Raw genomic sequence first — 16,822 nt, 5'->3', positions numbered from 1 at the left:
CCAGAAGGCCCCTTGAGCACTTGGCAGACCCCGGAGGGCGGGGACCCGGGGCCACCCCAGGCTCGGGCATGACTGGTTCTGGCCACCTGGGTAGCAGTTTGAGCTGGCGCGAAGCGTGTGTTTGGAGGGGAAGGTCGTGTCCTGCCTCGGCTGGGGGGGGTCGCGAGACGCATGGCTGCTGGCCTCACCTGTGACCGTCTTTCCTCTTTCCCCACAGAAGATGGGAGGGGCAAGCTGCGGCTGGCCAAGGCCAGGAGCGACAGAAAGAAGAAGAGCTATGGTCCCCCGCATCCCCACCACCACCCCCTCTTGCCCCAGCTGCCGCCACCCCCGCCCACCCAGTTCCCTGCCGAGGAGGCGCCCAGGCTGCCGCCCCCGCTGGAGCTCCCAATCCTGGCCCCGGGCCCCGTGCCGGCTGAGGAGACCCCCCCACCGCCACCTCTCAACGTCGTGCCCCCCGAGGCACCTGGCGAGGAGCCAGAGGTGAAGCCGCGCCCCATCATCCCCATGCTGTACGTGGTGCCGCGGCCCAGCACGGGGTGTGACAAAGGCCGCGTGTCCTGCCAGCAGGCCTTTGAGCACTTTGCCCAGAGGGGCCCCACCTGGAAGGAACAGGCGGCCCCCATGGAGCTGACGGGTCCCGAGGAAGAAAGCGGAGCCGGCGAGGTGCAGGTAGGGCCCAGTGGAGGTCCCTGGGGCCTGGGGATCCCACCTGCCCTGTGCTCCGGCCACCCCCTCCTGGGGCCTTGCACCCATGATTGGGGACATGCCCGCTGGGGGGCCAGGCACCGCTCTGCCCTCATGGGCCGGGCCTTCTGCAGATGCCCCTGTTCCGCTTTCAGGCACCAGCCACGTTCTCCAAGTTGAAGATGGAGATCAAGAAGAGCCGGCGTCACCCCCTGGGCAAGCCGCCCACCCGCTCCCCACTGACCGTGGTCAAGCAGGAGGCCTCAAGTGATGAGGGTGAGGCCCCCAGACTCTTCCCCTGCATGGACCGTCAGGCCAGGCTGCCCCCACCCTGCCCACAGTGCTCCCCGCAGGGCCCCCCCGAGGCACGGCCCCCATCCCATCTGCCCTGTTTCCCACCTTGGGGTGTTCACTTTGTGCTAGTCCCAGGGCTTGAAACGAACACGGCCTGTGAGGGGCCGGCTGCAGGTCACTGGGGCTCAGACCAGAGCCCGCCGCCCAGAGCCCAAGACCATGGTGCCGGTTACCTTGGTGTGCCTCAATTTCCCTATCTGTAGAGTGGGGGCTGCCAGTCCCGAGAGGCGCCCTGCCAGGAAGGTGCAGGGAGCCAGTGCCTAGAAGGCGCGCCGCATGGTGCTGAGCCCGTGCCAGGTGCCGGGCATGCCGAGGCTGGGTTACCGCTCGTGCTGCTGTTTGAGGCTGTGGCACCTTCCGGGCACCTGCTGTCACTCTCTGCAAGAACCTCTCCTGCCCCTGTGCATCTTGTGGAAGCAGAGTGGACTCCGTTCCTGCCAGAGGCTCCCACCCCAGGCCTGGGCTGGCTCCCCCGCGGCCCCTGCACACCCACATCCCTAGTTGGCCCCCAAGGCAGGTGCGGGCCATGCCTTCTCTGTCGGGCTCCAGATCTGCTGGGAAAGCCTGGTGCCCAGTAGGCCCCGGGACACTCGTAGGGCGGGCGAGCGGGCGAGAGAGCAGAAGGACATGGTTGTGCCGGCCGCACCCCCGCATTGGAGTTTGGGAAATGACTCAGAGTTAGAGGATCGCAGGGCTCTGCGGGCCGGGGGACGTCCTGGCTCTGCCACCCCCGTGCCCCGCGTGCGGGAGCAGCACCACGCTGCCTGGAGGAGCAGGGGCGCAGCCGCTACCAGAGCCGCTCGTGACCTGAACTGTGGCCGGGCCGCCCCCTCGGCGGCCTCTTCCTGCCGCTGAGCCCTGGCCCTTGGCGGCCGCGGGGAGACCGGAGCACGCGCCATGTGGAGCTGGGGGCCGGGATGCCGCTGAGAGCCAGAGGCACGGCCTCTTGGGAAAATCCTGCTGAACCAGCTTCAGCCTTTCGTGTAAGATGCACGTGGATTTTGCAAGTCATCTGGATGGCTCCTTTCATACTGAGTCAGCTTTGAGGGCTAAGGCAAGGAGGGATTCTGGAAGCTTCTGGGATCGCGGAGCCAGAGCCCCTAAGAGTAGAGGGAGCTTGTAGGAGGGCTGGAGGCAACCGGAGCCCTGCAGGCAGCTAAGGGCTGTTACATCATTTCTAGAAGGTGCCTCCAAGGCCTCCCAGAGCCCAGCTTGTGTCCTGCGATCTTTGGTGACGGGAGGCAGGCCAGCAGCTCTTGTCGCCTGCTGGGAGCCGGGGCTGCTGGGGGCTTGCTCAGACAGAACAGTCCTGGCCCGAGTCAGGCCCAGTCCCCCAAGGCCGTAGAGGATCTGCACGTCCATCCCAGGGGGTCTGCGCTGACCTCCCCCTCACTGTCGTGAGTCCTGAGTCCCATACCCAGGACTCCAGGCTCCTGCTTTCTGTTCCCACCGTGCCTTGCCGGCCCAGCTGCCACAAAGGTCAAGGCCTCAGAAATGAGCCCCCACTTCTCAGGGCAGCCTCCTGCGGGGCACTGAAGCTCAGCCCTGTGTCCTCAGGAGATACAGTAACAGGACATCGGGGGGTTGGGGTGTGGCTGGCTGGTACCTGAGGCCAGCAGGGGCCAGCCGGGACAGGTGACAGGTGGGGTGGGGGGGACACGTGTTGGTGGCTTTCATCTTGGTGGTGATGCTAAGTCACTGGAGTGTGTTGGAGTACCCTTACCCCCTTCTCGACTCCCAGACGCACCCCTGGCTCAGCTCCGTTGAGCTCGGGGAGGCTGAGCCAGACCCGCCACGGCCATGGCCAGGGAACTGGGGACCTGTCACCCCCGCCTGTGTGCAGCAGTAAAGGCCCCGGAGGGCAGGGAAGGAAAGGTTCCTCAGGGCCTCCAGCCATGCCGAGGTTTCTCTCCGTCCCCTCCCGCCCTCCTGTTTTCCTCTAGAAGCCTTCCCTTTCTCCGGGGAGGAAGACGTGAGTGACCCCGAGGCCTTGAGGTCTTTGCTCTCACTGCAGTGGAAGAACAAGGCTGCCAGTTTCCAGGCCGAGAGGAAGTTCAACGCGGCGGCCGCGCTCACGGAGCCCTACTGCGCCATCTGCACCCTCTTCTACCCTTATAGCCAGGTGGGTGCCGGCCTGCGTCTATGTGCGCTCCGGCGTTTGCTCCGCCTGGGGGATCTCCAGGGGGTTGGTGGAAACCAAGAAGCCCTTTGCTGCGGGAACCGCAGTGAGATCCGTGCACAGAGCCTGGCCCGACGGGCCGCCTGACCCGACAGGCAGGACAGCCAAGGGGTCACAGGTGCATGCCCTTGGCGGTCCTGGGCACGTAAAGCCGAGGCTCCCTCGGAAGGGCTGCAGGGACGAGAGAGAGCCTGGTTTCTGAGTTTTACCAGAAAGTGACTTATTCACGGGCATGTGAACACAGCAGCCAGTTGGGGGGCACTGGCATGGAGGCAGGCAGAGGGCTGTCCCCTGCAAGCCCCTCGGCCTGCCAGGAGCAGCGCGGGGCTGGGCTGCGAGAGGCAGGCTGGGGCCAGGGCAGCAGCCTCGCTCCACCCACCAGGATGGACCAGCGAGGAGCCCCAGGTGGCCTCTGCCGAGCCAGGCACCCCCGCCCTGCACTCATTCCCACCTGGGCCCGGTTCTGTCCTGTGTTTCCCAAGTTGGGGACCTGGCCTCTCCCCACCCTCTGTCCTGGGCCGCCAGCCACCAGGTCCCGCCCTCTCAACCTCTGGTTCCTCCCTGTGGCTCCTCCCCAATCCTAATCTGCCTTCTAGATCTTTCCTCCCTCACCTGCCCTGGCAGGAGCCCTTTCTGTTGGTGCCTCACTGAGGCCCGGGCACATGTTCTGGAGGCTGCTCTGGCCATGTGCTCCTGGCTGGAAACTCCACCAGGCTCACCGCAGGCCCCAGACTCGCAGGATGCCCCGCCGTGCCCACAGCCACAGCGTGCTCCGTGCTGACCGCCAGGGTCCCTCCCATCCAACCTCACCAGCCTCCTCTCTTGCCAGATTCATTTTTTTTCTTTTTTAAATATTTTATTTATTTATTCACTAGAGTCAGACACACAGAGAGAGGCAGAGACACAGGCAGAGGGAGAATCAGGCTCCCTGCGGGGAGCCCATTGCAGGACTCAATCCTGGGACCGGGGGATCATGCCCTGAGTGAAGGCAGACACTCAACCACTGGGCCACCCAGGTGCCCTGCCAGACAGATTTCTGTTCATTCTTTGAGTCTCTTCAGTTGCCGTCTCTTCCATGAAGCCCTCCTGGATCTGCTGTCCCTGGGCACACCACACCCCAGTCTCTCCCACCACCTCTGCTCTTGCTCCGTGGTTATCTGCCCCTGGACTGTGAGTCCCTGGAGGATGGACTCAGTTGATTTTGTGTCCCTGGCTCCTAGCCTAGTACCCACTTAGCTAAGCGCCCCCACCCTGAGATCTGTGCCCCACACCAAGGCCAGCCGAGGCCAGGGTGCTTGTCTAAGGCACGGCTGCTTAGCGCTGCCTGGAGCGCCATCTCCAGGACAGAACACAGACGTCTTCTCCAGGCGTGTCCCTTGTTAGTGCTGCTGGGACTGGGAGTCAGGGTGCTGGGAGCTCCGCTTGAGACACAAATCTCCTTGTGCCCAGTGGCTAAACTTCACTGCACCCACAGTTCCGGTGGCATTCTGCTGCCAGAGCCCTTGGGGTCTGGGGCCAGGCCCTACTTGTCCCATGAGGCTGAGAAGAATCCTTGCTGGGCCTTCTGCCTGTTTGGGAACCAGCTGGTCCCTTAGCTTGAGGTGCCAGGTGGGGTGTACCCAGCGGAGCTTTTCCCTCCTGGGTCAGGAGCTGTGCAGAGTCTCCCTGCCACGCCCCTGTGGGTACAGGGAACCCCGCTGTCCTGAGACAGGCCTGGAGGGTGCTGGACCTGGTGCCACTGGCATCCTCTGTTCACGTGATGGGGCCTGGGGGGTCAGTGAGGACTGGGGTACAGCCTTTACAGGGCATACATCAGAGGTGGGGAGAACACCCGTATAGGTTCACAGAGTAGACAGTGGCAGGTGCTGGTCAAGACCACAGAGCACACAGCAGAGGTGGCGGGCTGGGCTCTAGAGCCTATACAAACAGACATCTGAATGTTCCTGGCAGTGAGAATGGTACATGCAAAGGCCCTGGGGCAGCATGGTGCCCAGCTCCTGGGGTGTTGGAGGCAGAGCGAGGAGGCTGGTGTGGTTGGAGCAGAGTGACCAAGGGGCATGAGGGCAGCAGGACAGTGTCCGTGCCAATGTGACCCTAAATGGGAGGGTTTTCAGCAAGGACAGGACAGGGTCTGTGTTGGAGGAGGATCTCTTGAGGGCTCTTGGGTCAGGGTTGAGGGCTGGGAGGGTGGGATGGGGCAACTGCAGGGAACAGTGAAGAGCAGGCTGGAGGGGGGAGGGTATTTAGAGGAAGAGGCTGCATAAGGGGCGAGCAGAGGGCAGAGTAAGGATGGCCGTGGTGCCCAGCCTGGTTTGCCTGCATCAGGTGTCTCCCCACTGAAGGCAGCCCCCTCCTCCTGCAGTCCCTACAGACTGAGAAGGAGGCTCCCCAGGCCTCACTCGGGGAGGGTCCCTCGGCTGCTCCTCCTTCCAAAAGTGGCCAGAAGACCCGGCCACTGATCCCCGAGATGTGCTTCACCTCCAGCGGTGAGAACACGGAGCCCCTCCCTGCCAACTCCTACATCGGTGACGACGGGACCAGCCTGCTGATTGCCTGTGCCAAGTGCTGCCTGCAGGTCCATGCCAGTGAGTACTGGGTCCGGGCCGGCAGCCGGTGGGGGAGAGCTGTGGGGTCTGTGGCACCCCCTGCTTCACCCTCCCTGGGTGGCCACACTCGGCTCTGGAGCCAGCAAGCCCCTTCCTTCTGGGCTGCTGCTTTGGGGTGTCACAGGACCTGGGCAGCCTTTCCCCTGGCTGGTTCTGGCGGTTCCACTGAGGCCTGTCCTCCCCTCTGGGTTCTGGCAGCAGCGGGAAGAAATGAGGTGCCCATCGCCTGATTTGAAAGTGCTATGAGGCTTCCAAACTCCACACTTTGGGGCAAGAGTCTGAGTTGATGATAAAGCTGAGATTCTAGAGTGGTCTTGGGGGTCCGATCTCTCTTTGCTGTGGGTGGCCACTCTCTCCCAAAGCCTGAGGGCCCGACTTAGCTGGAGACAAGAAAATGGATGTGGGCCCCCTTCTCAGGCATTGGGGCAGCAGGTGCGGGAATGAGCTGCCGGGACAGGAGGGAAGCTAGGTCTCCATCCAGCCCCTGCAGAGGCCTGCCCAGAGCTCATCTTGTCCCCTGGCTGGGAGCCTGTCCGCCCTGCCTTGCTGGGTCCAGGTGTGAGATGTGCTCCTGGGGGATGGCAGGGCAGGCCCAGGCTGAGCCCACCAGACAGACGTCTGGAAGGGCCTGAGTCGAGCTGCGCAGGTGGGGATGAGCCCAGGAGGCAGAGGCTCAGCATAGTTCCTAGAGACCCGGCCCTGGAGTGAGGTGGAGCCCCCTCTTCTTCCCGGAGTGTGGCCCCCACTGGGCCCCAACCTTGGCCAAGTGCCCCCAGGGCTCAGAGCAGGGGGGCCGGGCTCAGGCTGTCTTGTGGGGCTTCTGTAGGGACGCTTTCTGCTCCCCTGCTGTCCTGCTGTGTTTCCCTGGGACCCTGTGGCACTGGCCACGGCCCACTCCAGCCAGCAGAGCCCCCGTCTGCCAGGTGACAGGATCCCAGCTGGCGAGGAACTGCTGGATGATGACCCCGGGGGTGAGGCATGGCCCTCGCTCCAGGGCACGGCCTCTTGGCCCTCCGCCCTGCCTCTTTTCTAAGCAAACCACCTGGATGACCCAGAGGCCCCAATTTCTGATTCATAAGTAGTGATTTTGCCTGAACACAGGGCCCGGCCTGAACACAGTGTCCCTGAGGCCCACTGGGCATCGTGTACAGCTGCTGGGTCACTGTCCCGGCTTCCCAGCCTTGCCTGGCCTGCAGAGCCCGGGCAGGGCCTCTTAGACTAGACTGGAGACAGCAAGGGCTGCCCGGGCTAAGCAGCCCCGGCGGGGGGCCCCCTCTCCCTCCCCCTACCCGAGTTGCAAACAAACCATTTCCAGGCCATCCCGCTGTGCGCAGTGGCCTGGATTCAGGAGGAGAGGGTGGGGAAAGCAATTGCCCTAAATGCTGCCCCCGAATTCCAGGAGGCCCCGGCAGCTCTGCGCGGCCTGGCAGCAGATGCCGCCCCGTCTCAGCCGCACCCCCCATCTTGCAGGTTGCTATGGCATCCGCCCCGAGCTGGTCAACGAGGGCTGGACGTGTTCCCGCTGCACGGCACACGCCTGGACTGCGGTAACTCGCCCTTGCAGCTGGGTGGCGCTCTGAAAGCCGCTGAGGCTGTGGGGGCTCCCGGCTGGTCGCCGGGGTGACCCCAGGCTGGCTGGGTCTCCGTTTCTTCCCCCTGGCAGTGCAGGAAGCCCTTGCACTCCTGATGCACGCCCTGCCCAGGCCAGTCCCTTCCTGGAACAGGCCCCGGGGACGGGGACAGACAGGTGGCAGCCCTGCCCTGCACCCCCTCACCCCATGGCCGTCTGGTTCCCGCAGGAGTGCTGTCTCTGCAACCTCCGGGGAGGAGCCCTACAGAAGACCACCGACCGGAGGTGGGTCGAGGGTCTCCCCCTGGGTGTGCAGACCTGAGGTGTGGGGGCAGCGGTGGGGGGACCTGGAGGAGCAGCTGGCCCAGCACGTCACTAAGGTCCCGTCCTGTAAGCCCCAGCTGGCGGCAGTGACAGCGGTGGCGGCGTGGGGCGCAGGGGTGGGCCGGGAGCAGGGAGCACCCTGAGCCCTGACCCCAGCCTGCCCCCGCGCCACCAGGTGGATCCATGTGATCTGTGCCATCGCGGTCCCCGAAGTGCGTTTCCTGAACGTGATGGAGCGCCACCCCGTGGACATCAGCGCCATCCCCGAGCAGCGGTGGAAGCTGGTAGGTGCCCGGGCGTCGTGGGCCGGGGTGTGGGTGTGGGCCGGCTGGTGCCGTGGACTTCAGTTCGACCGAACCGGTTTCTTTTCTGGGGCGCCACAAAGCGGTGGGTGCTCTCCGCACCCACCCACGTGGGGGAAGCTGCAGTCCCCCTCCCCGGCTTTTCTAATAACCCTGACATCTACCCTGACAGCCTCCCAGCACTGTCCCACGCTGCTAACTGTGGCACGCCGCCGCGGCACGGACAGCAGAGCGTGACTGGCTTTACACACATTGAGCTGCCACTGCCCTCCCCCCCACAGCCTCCACTCTGCTGTCTGCACCCGGGACTGGGGTTATGCGGGACACGTCCTTCTGGGTCAGTTCCTCTCTGTGGGTGACGTCCTCAAGTCCGTCCCATGGCAGGATTTGCTTTTTGCAGCTGAGTAGTAGTCCATCGTGGGGCCACGCCATATGTCCTTACCCGTTCCTCCGCTGATGGACACTTGGCCGCTTCTGTGTCTTGGCCACTGCACATAATGCTGCGTGGACATGGGGGTGCAGATGCCTCCTGAGGTCCTGTTCTCATTTCCTTTGGGTAAACACCCTGTAGTGAAGTTCCTCGATCGTATGGTGGTTCTATTTTCTTTAATTTTAAGTACTCTCTGTACCCAACTCGGGGCTCGAATGCACACCACTGAGACCCAAGAGTTGGATGCTCTACCCCTGGGCCAGCCAGGCACCCCCAGTGGTTCTGAGTTTTCGAGGAACCTCCGTACTGCCCTCCAGAGCAGCTGCACCAGTTGGCATCCCCACCAGCAGTGCGACAGGGCTCCCCTCTGCCCATGTCCTCGCCGACCCCTGTGGTTTCCTGTTGATGTCAGCCACCCTGACAGGGCTGAGGTGGTCTCTCACTGTGGTTTTGATTTCATTTCCCTGGCGATGAGTGATGGTGAGCATCTTTTTCATGTGCCCGTGGGCCACCTATCTGGATGTCTTCTTTGGAAAAATATCTACTTAGGTTCTTTGCTAATTTTTAAATTGGAGGCTGCTTTTCTTCGCTGCTTGGTTGCAGGAATTCTGTAACCGGCTCCTCTTGATGCTCATTGCACGTCCCACTGCAAGGAGGGGACTGGACTTGGGTGGAGTGTGGCCCTGAGGCTCACGCCACCTCCTCTCACTGAGGATGTCACCCTGGGGGAGCCCCTGGGGCAGCAGGCAGGGTGGGCAGAGTGTGACTGTGCGGAGCCATGGTCCAGCCACGAGACTTTGGGCAGACCCCTTGACCTCCATGTGCCCCAGCCTTCCCATCTGTAAGTCGGGCGGCCCGCGGCCTCCTGCGTGGTGGCATTAACTGGGCCCAGCCATCTGGCGCTGGTTGGGCCATGCGTGCACTGGCTCCTGCTCCCAGGCCCGTCATTACCGCCAGTTCACAGCTTTGCTGTGGGAATGTGCATGGTGGCTCTGACAGGGATGTGTGTCTCATGGCACCTGACCGCATCCGGCCGCCTGGGTGGTCCCAGGGGAGTCATTCCCCCAAGGCTGCAGGTGGGCAGGAGGCCAAGGGGGCTTGGGGCGTGGGCCTTGTGGGGAGTCCTGTGGGATGTGGTGCTCAGAGCCCATGGGTGTGGGGCCCCCTGGCAGGGTTGGGGGGACAGCCGGGGGGAGCCCGTGCAGGAGGGGCGGGGGCCCTGGGCCATGGAGCACAGGGCGGCCAGCGCCAGGCCAGCGCCTGCCTCATGGCTGCGGACAGGTGATTAGGACGAGGGCCTGCAGGTGATCCTCCAGGAACGCGGCGTGAAAGACTTCATTATTCAGGTGGAGTGATGGTGCGGCTCGCGGCGCGCGTGATAGATCCTCCCTCCCAGACGCTTTATGGATCATCTGACATTTCCAGCTTGCAGCCTCTTCATTACCAGCACTTGTAACGATGAATTAAAAATCCTTCTACATGAGGCTTACTTGTACTGCCTAATGGAGCCTCGCAAGGAAGCCGGCAGTTAACTCCTGCTTGCCCAGCCACCCGCCCACTCCCAGGGCCACGTGCTGGCCACAGGCTCAGGGGTGGCCCCTCCTGCTCATCTGTCCACCCGTTTGTCCCCACGACTGCCTGGCTTCTGGCCCTGGGCGCTGCGGGTGTCCTGTCTAGCGGGGTGGCCCGTGTGTACCATGGCCCAGGCCCCGATTGCCTGTCGGGTCAGCAGGATTAGTGTCTGTGCTCACCCCCGTCGCCAGGCTGGGCTGATCCCCGGAGGAACTTTGAGGTTGGGTCGGGCCTCTGAGTGGGAAAGATCAGCTTATGGGGGTACTGCAGCAGGGCTGGTGGGGGTCAGGCCCTCTTGTCGGCCTGGCCCTCTTGTCGGCCCTGCCGTGAGGCGGAGCACTGGAGGGAAGGTGGGCATTTGCCAAAGCAGGTTGGTGGGTGGGCACAAGGGGCAGGCTGAGGACATAGGACCTGGGGGGGTTCTGCAGGTGGGAGCAGCCTCCTGACCAGCGTCGCACCCGTCCGTGACCCCTGGCTCCTGCAGAACCCCACTCTCCACAGACCTCTGCTGCCCTCCCTGCACCCCCTGCTGCAGCCTCCAGGGGAGACCCAGACGCCCAGCCCCAGGGGGCTCCCAACTGAAGGCACAGTGTGGGGCGGGGGGCATCCTAACTGATGCAGAAGCTCCAGATGAGGGGGTGCCATGCCCGGGCTGAAACCTTCCTGCTGTCGGGCCCAGCCCTCGGCTTCCCCTGGGCCTGCACCGCGGGATGGGGGGGGCAGGGAGGGGCTCTGGCCCCGGCTGGGGGGTGCAGCGAGCCTGGCTCCGTGGGGGGAGCCTCCGCTCCCGCCCCGGGGCTGCTGCCTCCCTGCACCGTCCCTTCCCTGCGGAGGAGGCCCAGTACTGGAGGGTTAACGCAGCTCCCGCCTGCCGTGTCCGCGCCGCCCCGCAGGCTGGCGGGATTAGGTATTGACAGTTTAATAATGAGATCTCATTGCCATCGATCGGCGGCGGGCGCGCTCCTGCGGCGCCCTTTGCTGCGCGGCTTATCTGGCTTTTGAACATGGTTTACAGAGCGATAAAGGCCCGCTTAGTAAATGCTCAGAGTGACGGCAGTGGGTGTGGGGGGGTCGGGCTGCCCCACGGCGCAGACCTGGCGGGGTGGGCGCAGCCCCGTGGAGGAGGCGACTCCATGGTGCCTCATATTCAGAATTAAGGTAGGATTCCCCATTGAGTCGGGCTCCCTGCATGGAGCCTGCTTCTCCCTCTGCCTGTGTCTCTGCCTCTCTCTCTCTCTCTCTCTCTCTCTCTCTGTGACTATCATAAATAAATAAAATTTTTTTAAAAATTTAAAATTAAAAAAAAATAAAGTATATGGTTGAGTAGCTTTTAGTACATTCACAGAGTTGGGCAACCATCACCGAGATCTAGTTCCAGAACATTCCATCTCCCCAAAAAGAAACTCATCCCCATCACCCCTTCCCCAGCGCCCCCCCAGTCCCCTCCCCGTCCGTGGAGGAGCCCGTCCTGGACTTGTCCCACACGTGGACTCACACGCTGCAGGGCCTCCTGTGTCTGGTTCCCTCCCTGAGCGTTGTGGGCTCAGGGTCCGTCCCCGGGGTGGCGTGTGGGTGCCTGGCTCCTATTTGCAGCCGAGGGACGTGCCCATGGGTGACTCTTCAGTGCCTGCTCCAGGCAGCTAGACCCAGAGGGTGTGTGGCGAAGAATCCGGAAGTGCTCCTGCAGGAAGCCGCTGGCTGGGTTTGGGGGCCTCTCCACCACGGTCAAGACCCCTGGCCACATACTTACCTGGCAGGGGAGATACCATGATCAAGACCCCTGGCCACGGGGAGCTCTGCGGGCTTTACCACGCTGCCTCCACCCATCCAGCCATGCGGGCCACTGCCTTCCGGCCCGGGGTCTTGAGGGCCATTCCAGGGAGACCACCCTGGGGGTCTTCTAGCCCCATGTCCTCTGTGTCCCCCCAGAAGTGCGTGTACTGCCGGAAACGGATGAAGAAGGTGTCGGGAGCCTGCATCCAGTGCTCCTGCGAGCACTGCTCCACCTCCTTCCACGTGACCTGCGCCCACGCCGCCGGGGTCCTCATGGAGCCTGACGACTGGCCCTACGTCGTCTCCATCACCTGCTTCAAGCACAAGTCAGGGAGCCACACGGTGAGCGCCCAGCCCGCCCCCGCCCGCCCTGCGGCCGGCCGCCCACGCTGACGCAGCCCCGTACCCACGCCCCCAGGTCCAGTTCCTGCGGGCCGTGTCCTTGGGCCAGATGGTCATCACCAAGAACCGCAACGGGCTCTACTACCGGTGCCGGGTCATCGGCACCAGCGCGCAGACCTTCTACGAAGTGAACTTTGACGACGGGTCCTACAGCGACAACCTGTACCCGGAGAGCATTACCGTGAGCGGCGCGCGGGGCAGGCGCGGGGCGGCCATCGGGAAGCCGGGAGGTGGCCCTGTGGGGCTGCCCAGGGCCCCCTGCAGGAGAGGTGCTGCTGGGTTCTGCAGAAAGTTCTAGACGAGCCTGCAGCGGGGTGGCCCCATACAGCCAGGCCCCCACACCCACACGCTCGCCTGGAGAGGTCAGGCCCAGAGCGCCACTTGCCTCTCTGCTTGCTGCCAACACCTGTCAGGACGAGTTCAAGTGCCCGGCATGGCGTGGGGCGGTGCTACAGCCCAGCAGAGGCCACGGGCCTGGTGGCCTCACCTCCCTCCACCTTCTTCCCCTGCAGAGTAGGGACTGTGTCCGGCTGGGACCCCCACCCGAGGGGGAGTTCGTGGAGCTGCGGTGGGCGGATGGCAACATGTACAAGGCCAGATTCATTTCCTCGGTGACGAGTCACGTCTATCAGGTGAGCAGGCCCCTGCTTTGCAGGCGGAGGGACGGAGGGCTGGGCGGGTCCTGGCCAGCTCCTGCTGGGGACTTGATGCTCGTCTGCTTGGCGTAAATGCTCAGGATTCGTTAGGTCTCGGTTGTCCCCAGAGGGCTGTCTCCCCAGTTCCCTGTGTGTGACACAACATTCATAACATAAAACTTACTGTTTTAAGCATTTTTAAGTGTACAGTCCAGTGCTCCTGATTTTTTTTTTTTTTAATCTATGGGGCTGTGAGTTTCTTCCCATGATTATGGGAGAGAAATTATGTAGGAACCTGAAATCTTGGGGAAAAAATCACCCACATTCCAGCAACCAGAGTCGATGGCCACTAATCCTCAGCTGTTTTGCTTTCTCCTGTATCTGTATTTCGCCAGCACTCGTATCTCTTTGTCACACCCCTACACGCCATCCCTCTCGCTGCCCTTGCTCCGTGACCTGGGCACCCCGGAGCAGTGCCCTCCGCGGGAGGCAGCAGAGGCCGCCCCTGAAAACTGCACCCCCTTTGTAGGTGGAGTTTGAGGATGGGTCTCAGCTGATGGTGAAGCGTGGGGACATCTTCACCCTGGACGAGGAGCTGCCCAAGAGGGTCCGGTCGCGGCTGGTAAGTGGTGTGGCTGAGCAAGGTGGGGGCTGTCCCCGGAAGTCCTTAGGGGTCCCCAGGGAAGCGGCCCGTGGTAGCCTCGATTCCCCCTTGTCCTTGGTCCCAGGGAGGGACCCCGGTCAGTGGTGGGAAGGGCGGGTTGCAGGGCTGGTGATGCCTGGCCAGGGGGAGGTGCACCTGCGGGAGCTCCCCCCACCTTGGTGCTCAGCGGTGGTCACCCCAACACAGAGCCTGAGCTCCAGCCTGGGCGGTGGCGGCGCAGAAACGCTTTTGCACAGCTCCCCCCTCTGAAAGGGAACTGAAAGGGAACAGCCCCAGGGTCGAGGGACGGTGACTGGCCTTCTCTCCCAGGCCTTTGCACTTGTGTATCTGTCGTGTTTAATCCAAAGGCAGGGTTTTGAGGAGCAGGCGGCTGTGGCAGGCGGTGAATGAGCTCAAAGCAAGAGCTGGTGCGGGTCACACCGCTGACCGCAGACCCCAGGTGCCCGCGGGGAAGGGCAGGGTGCAGACAGAGCCGGGCCTTCTGACAGTGACACGGGTCGCTGCCTCTGCGTGAACCCCCTGCCGTGCATGCGAGCCTCGCAGCAGGCAGGGCCCGGGCACAGGGGCCGGCCCCCCTAGCCCCTGGCCCCCAGGGGGGGCGGGCGAGCGGAGTCCCCGCATCAGTCTGTTGGGGCTGCTCTGGCGAAGCTCCGCTCTGGGGGTCCCAAGGTACCGGCGGTGGCGTTTCTCACGGTTCTGGAGGCTGCACGTGTGGCATCCAGGTGTGGGCAGCTCCGGTGGCCGGGACCACAGCTTCTGATCCATGGATGCCTCCTCGGGTCTTCCCGCGGCTGGAACGAGAGCGACTCCGGGGGTCTTTCTCCTTTAGGGGCCCTGACTGCATTGACGGGGGCCCCACCTCCTGACACAGGCCCCTGGGGGGGTAGAGCTGCAACCCATGACTGCGGGGGGATGCGGGGCTTGGGCCCCCACGCCCCACCGCCCCGCTAACCCCTGTACCGTCTGCTCTCCTGCAGTCGCTCAGCACGGGGGCACCTCAGGAGAACACCTTCTCGGGGGAGGAGGTGAAGGCCGCCAAGCGCCCGCGGGTGGGCACCCCGCGCGCCCCCGAGGACTCAGGGCGGAACCCGGACTACCTAGCGTTCATGGAGAGCCTGCTGCAGGCGCAGTGCCGGCCCGGGGCCCCCTTCTAGGACAGCCGGCCGCCCGGTGGCCCCCGAGGCCCAGCAAGGCAGGCGGCGGCGGGCCCTGGCGTGTGCTTGCTGTGGATTCCTGTCCTCGCCTCCCACCCCGGTCCCCCCGAGGGGCCGCCCGGCTCCGCGTGGCGACAGGAGCCAGCGGGACGCCGGCACGCGGCCCGGACTCAGGGAGCAGGGCCACGCGGGCTCTGGGGGGGGCCCGGCCGGGGACTCGCGCCACCCCCACTACTCAGATTCGTAAACCATGTAAGCTCTTCTCGAAAAGGTGCTACTGCATTGCCTGCCTCCTGAGCAGCCTTTGAGATTGTGACTTCTGTACATACATCACCTTTGGTGAGGCTCTTTCTATAAATACCTATTGTTTAAAAAAAAAAAACACGAGAAAAAAAAAGGAAAACGAGGAAAAGGAAAAAAATCCCCCACATTGTTTTCTAGATTTGTGGCTTTAAAGAGGAAACAAAACAAAACAATTATTTTTTCTCAGAACCAGGATACGCTGAGGGAGATAAAAGCATCTCGTTTTTCGGGGTTCCGTTTTGTTTTGTTTCGTCATGTTTTAAGACCTTGCCTGTCTCGGCGAGTGAGCGGCAGGGAGGTGCCTGGGAGGCCGGCAGGGTGGCCCTTCTCTCCCCCGGCCTCGGCGAAGGTCTGGGCGGCTGGCACCGCCTCCTTGGCCAGCGTCCTCGCTCTCTGCACCCACGGGGGGCCACCGCTGGCCGCCAGCGCCCCCGAGCCCCCCTCGGGTCTGCGCACGCCTTCACAAAATAACCGCCCTCTCTCCTGGTTTGCTCCATCTTTCGCTTCTTCCTCTCTTGAGAACCACCCCCGCTTGGCGGAGGCCCCCAGTGTTTGCAGAAGGCCTCGGTGGCCGCAGGGCGTCCCCACGCCCGGCCTCCCGTGGCCCTCCCCGGGTGAGCGTGGCTGGCCCGGCTGTTCCCAGCGGCCGCCTGGGGAGGGGGCACGTGGACCCACACAGGCCTCCCTGGTGGCCCGAGTCCGGCTGTGTCCCCAGGCTCTGGCCACCCAGGCGTCCCCCACCCCACCCCACCCCCATGTCGGCTTCTGCCCCAGGTGTGCAGGGGCGCCCGCCTTGGACCCCAGGGGGCTGGGGCGTCCCGTGCCCCTTTTGAGAAGCATGGACCAGTGTGTCTGGGGGACAGCGAGAGAACCGCTGCCGGCAGCCCCGAGCCGAGAGCCACCCGAGCCGAGAGCCATGGGTTGGGTGCGTGAGAGCGAGCTCGGAGGGGCTTGGGCCCCGCCACATGCCCCAGGGAGCCTTCCCCAGCGCGGCGGCCCTTGCTGTCCTGCCCAGGGATTGACAGCTTAATTTGCTTGTGTAAAAAAAAAAAAAAAAAAAAAAAAAAAAAAAAAAATTAAAAAATTTAAAAAAAGTGTTCCGATGGTTTTCAGGCCAGAGAGAACCATATAAGGAGAACGGAAAGAATGTAAATGAGCCGAGAACTTTCATTTCCTTGGTGGGGGGCGGGGGGCAGGTGCCCTGGAGCAGGGCGGTGGCGGGGGTCCGAGGGGCACCAGCCGGGATGTGGGGGTTCCCCTCTGCATGCAGCAGCCCCGCCCAGATGCCGGCACTGTGTTCATATGTAGTTTGAAAATGCTATTTATATTGTAAAGAGAACGAACAGAAGTGGGCTGGCCCTCCGGGTCAGGGGTGGGCCGCACCCCGCAGGGTCTCTCTGGGTCTGGGGTGACGCGCAGACAGGCCGCGGCTCAACACGGGGAACGCGCATTTCCCCACAAAGGTATATCCGTGTCTATGTACAAAAACAAAAGACAAAAAACCCTACCCACCCTGATTTTTCTCCCACCCAAGATTAAGGATGCGCTGTATTTTTGCCTAATTTCCCCTGCCTCTAGGTTCATAATGAATTAAAGGCTCGTGAGCACTGCGAATTACAGCTCGCTGTCGTGGCGGTGTCTTCATTTCTGAGTGGGCGCTGGGAGCAGGGGTCTCCCCGTGTCCCCGTGGGGGGCACCTGGGCCGCTGCTCCCACGGCCCCCGGGGTGTGGGTGAGGCCTCCCCGGGGGATGCTGGCTGGCAGGGCGGCCTGGACCCCCGGCTCCCGCTCTAGCCGCGTCCCTCCACGGCGTGTGTCCTCCGCAGACCCTCTCTCCGCCCAGGCTGGGGCCAGCGGTGGCCGGGGTG

General features: G+C 63.5%; 1 protein-coding gene across 1 annotated transcript in view; it reads left to right on the top strand.

Annotated features, from left to right (window-relative positions):
• Positions 1 to 16,574, top strand: part of KDM4B (lysine demethylase 4B) — a 137,992-nt gene extending 121,418 nt beyond the window's left edge. Inside the window, 12 exon segments of the mRNA XM_072787714.1 lie at positions 218 to 672; positions 843 to 963; positions 2,985 to 3,163; positions 5,583 to 5,805; positions 7,297 to 7,373; positions 7,626 to 7,681; positions 7,896 to 8,004; positions 11,954 to 12,174; positions 12,176 to 12,380; positions 12,712 to 12,831; positions 13,364 to 13,456; positions 14,476 to 16,574. Of these exon segments, the coding sequence (XP_072643815.1) occupies positions 218 to 672; positions 843 to 963; positions 2,985 to 3,163; positions 5,583 to 5,805; positions 7,297 to 7,373; positions 7,626 to 7,681; positions 7,896 to 8,004; positions 11,954 to 12,174; positions 12,176 to 12,380; positions 12,712 to 12,831; positions 13,364 to 13,456; positions 14,476 to 14,652 (2,036 nt within the window). The 3' untranslated portion in view covers positions 14,653 to 16,574.
• The last annotated feature ends 248 nt before the right edge of the window (positions 16,575 to 16,822 follow it).

Source organism: Canis lupus, chromosome 19 (assembly GCF_048164855.1).
Source record: "Canis lupus baileyi chromosome 19, mCanLup2.hap1, whole genome shotgun sequence".
Classification (NCBI taxonomy): Eukaryota; Metazoa; Chordata; class Mammalia; order Carnivora; family Canidae; genus Canis; species Canis lupus.
The sequence above is the reverse complement of the archived record's forward strand: the minus strand, read 5'-3'. Positions and strand labels throughout refer to the sequence as shown.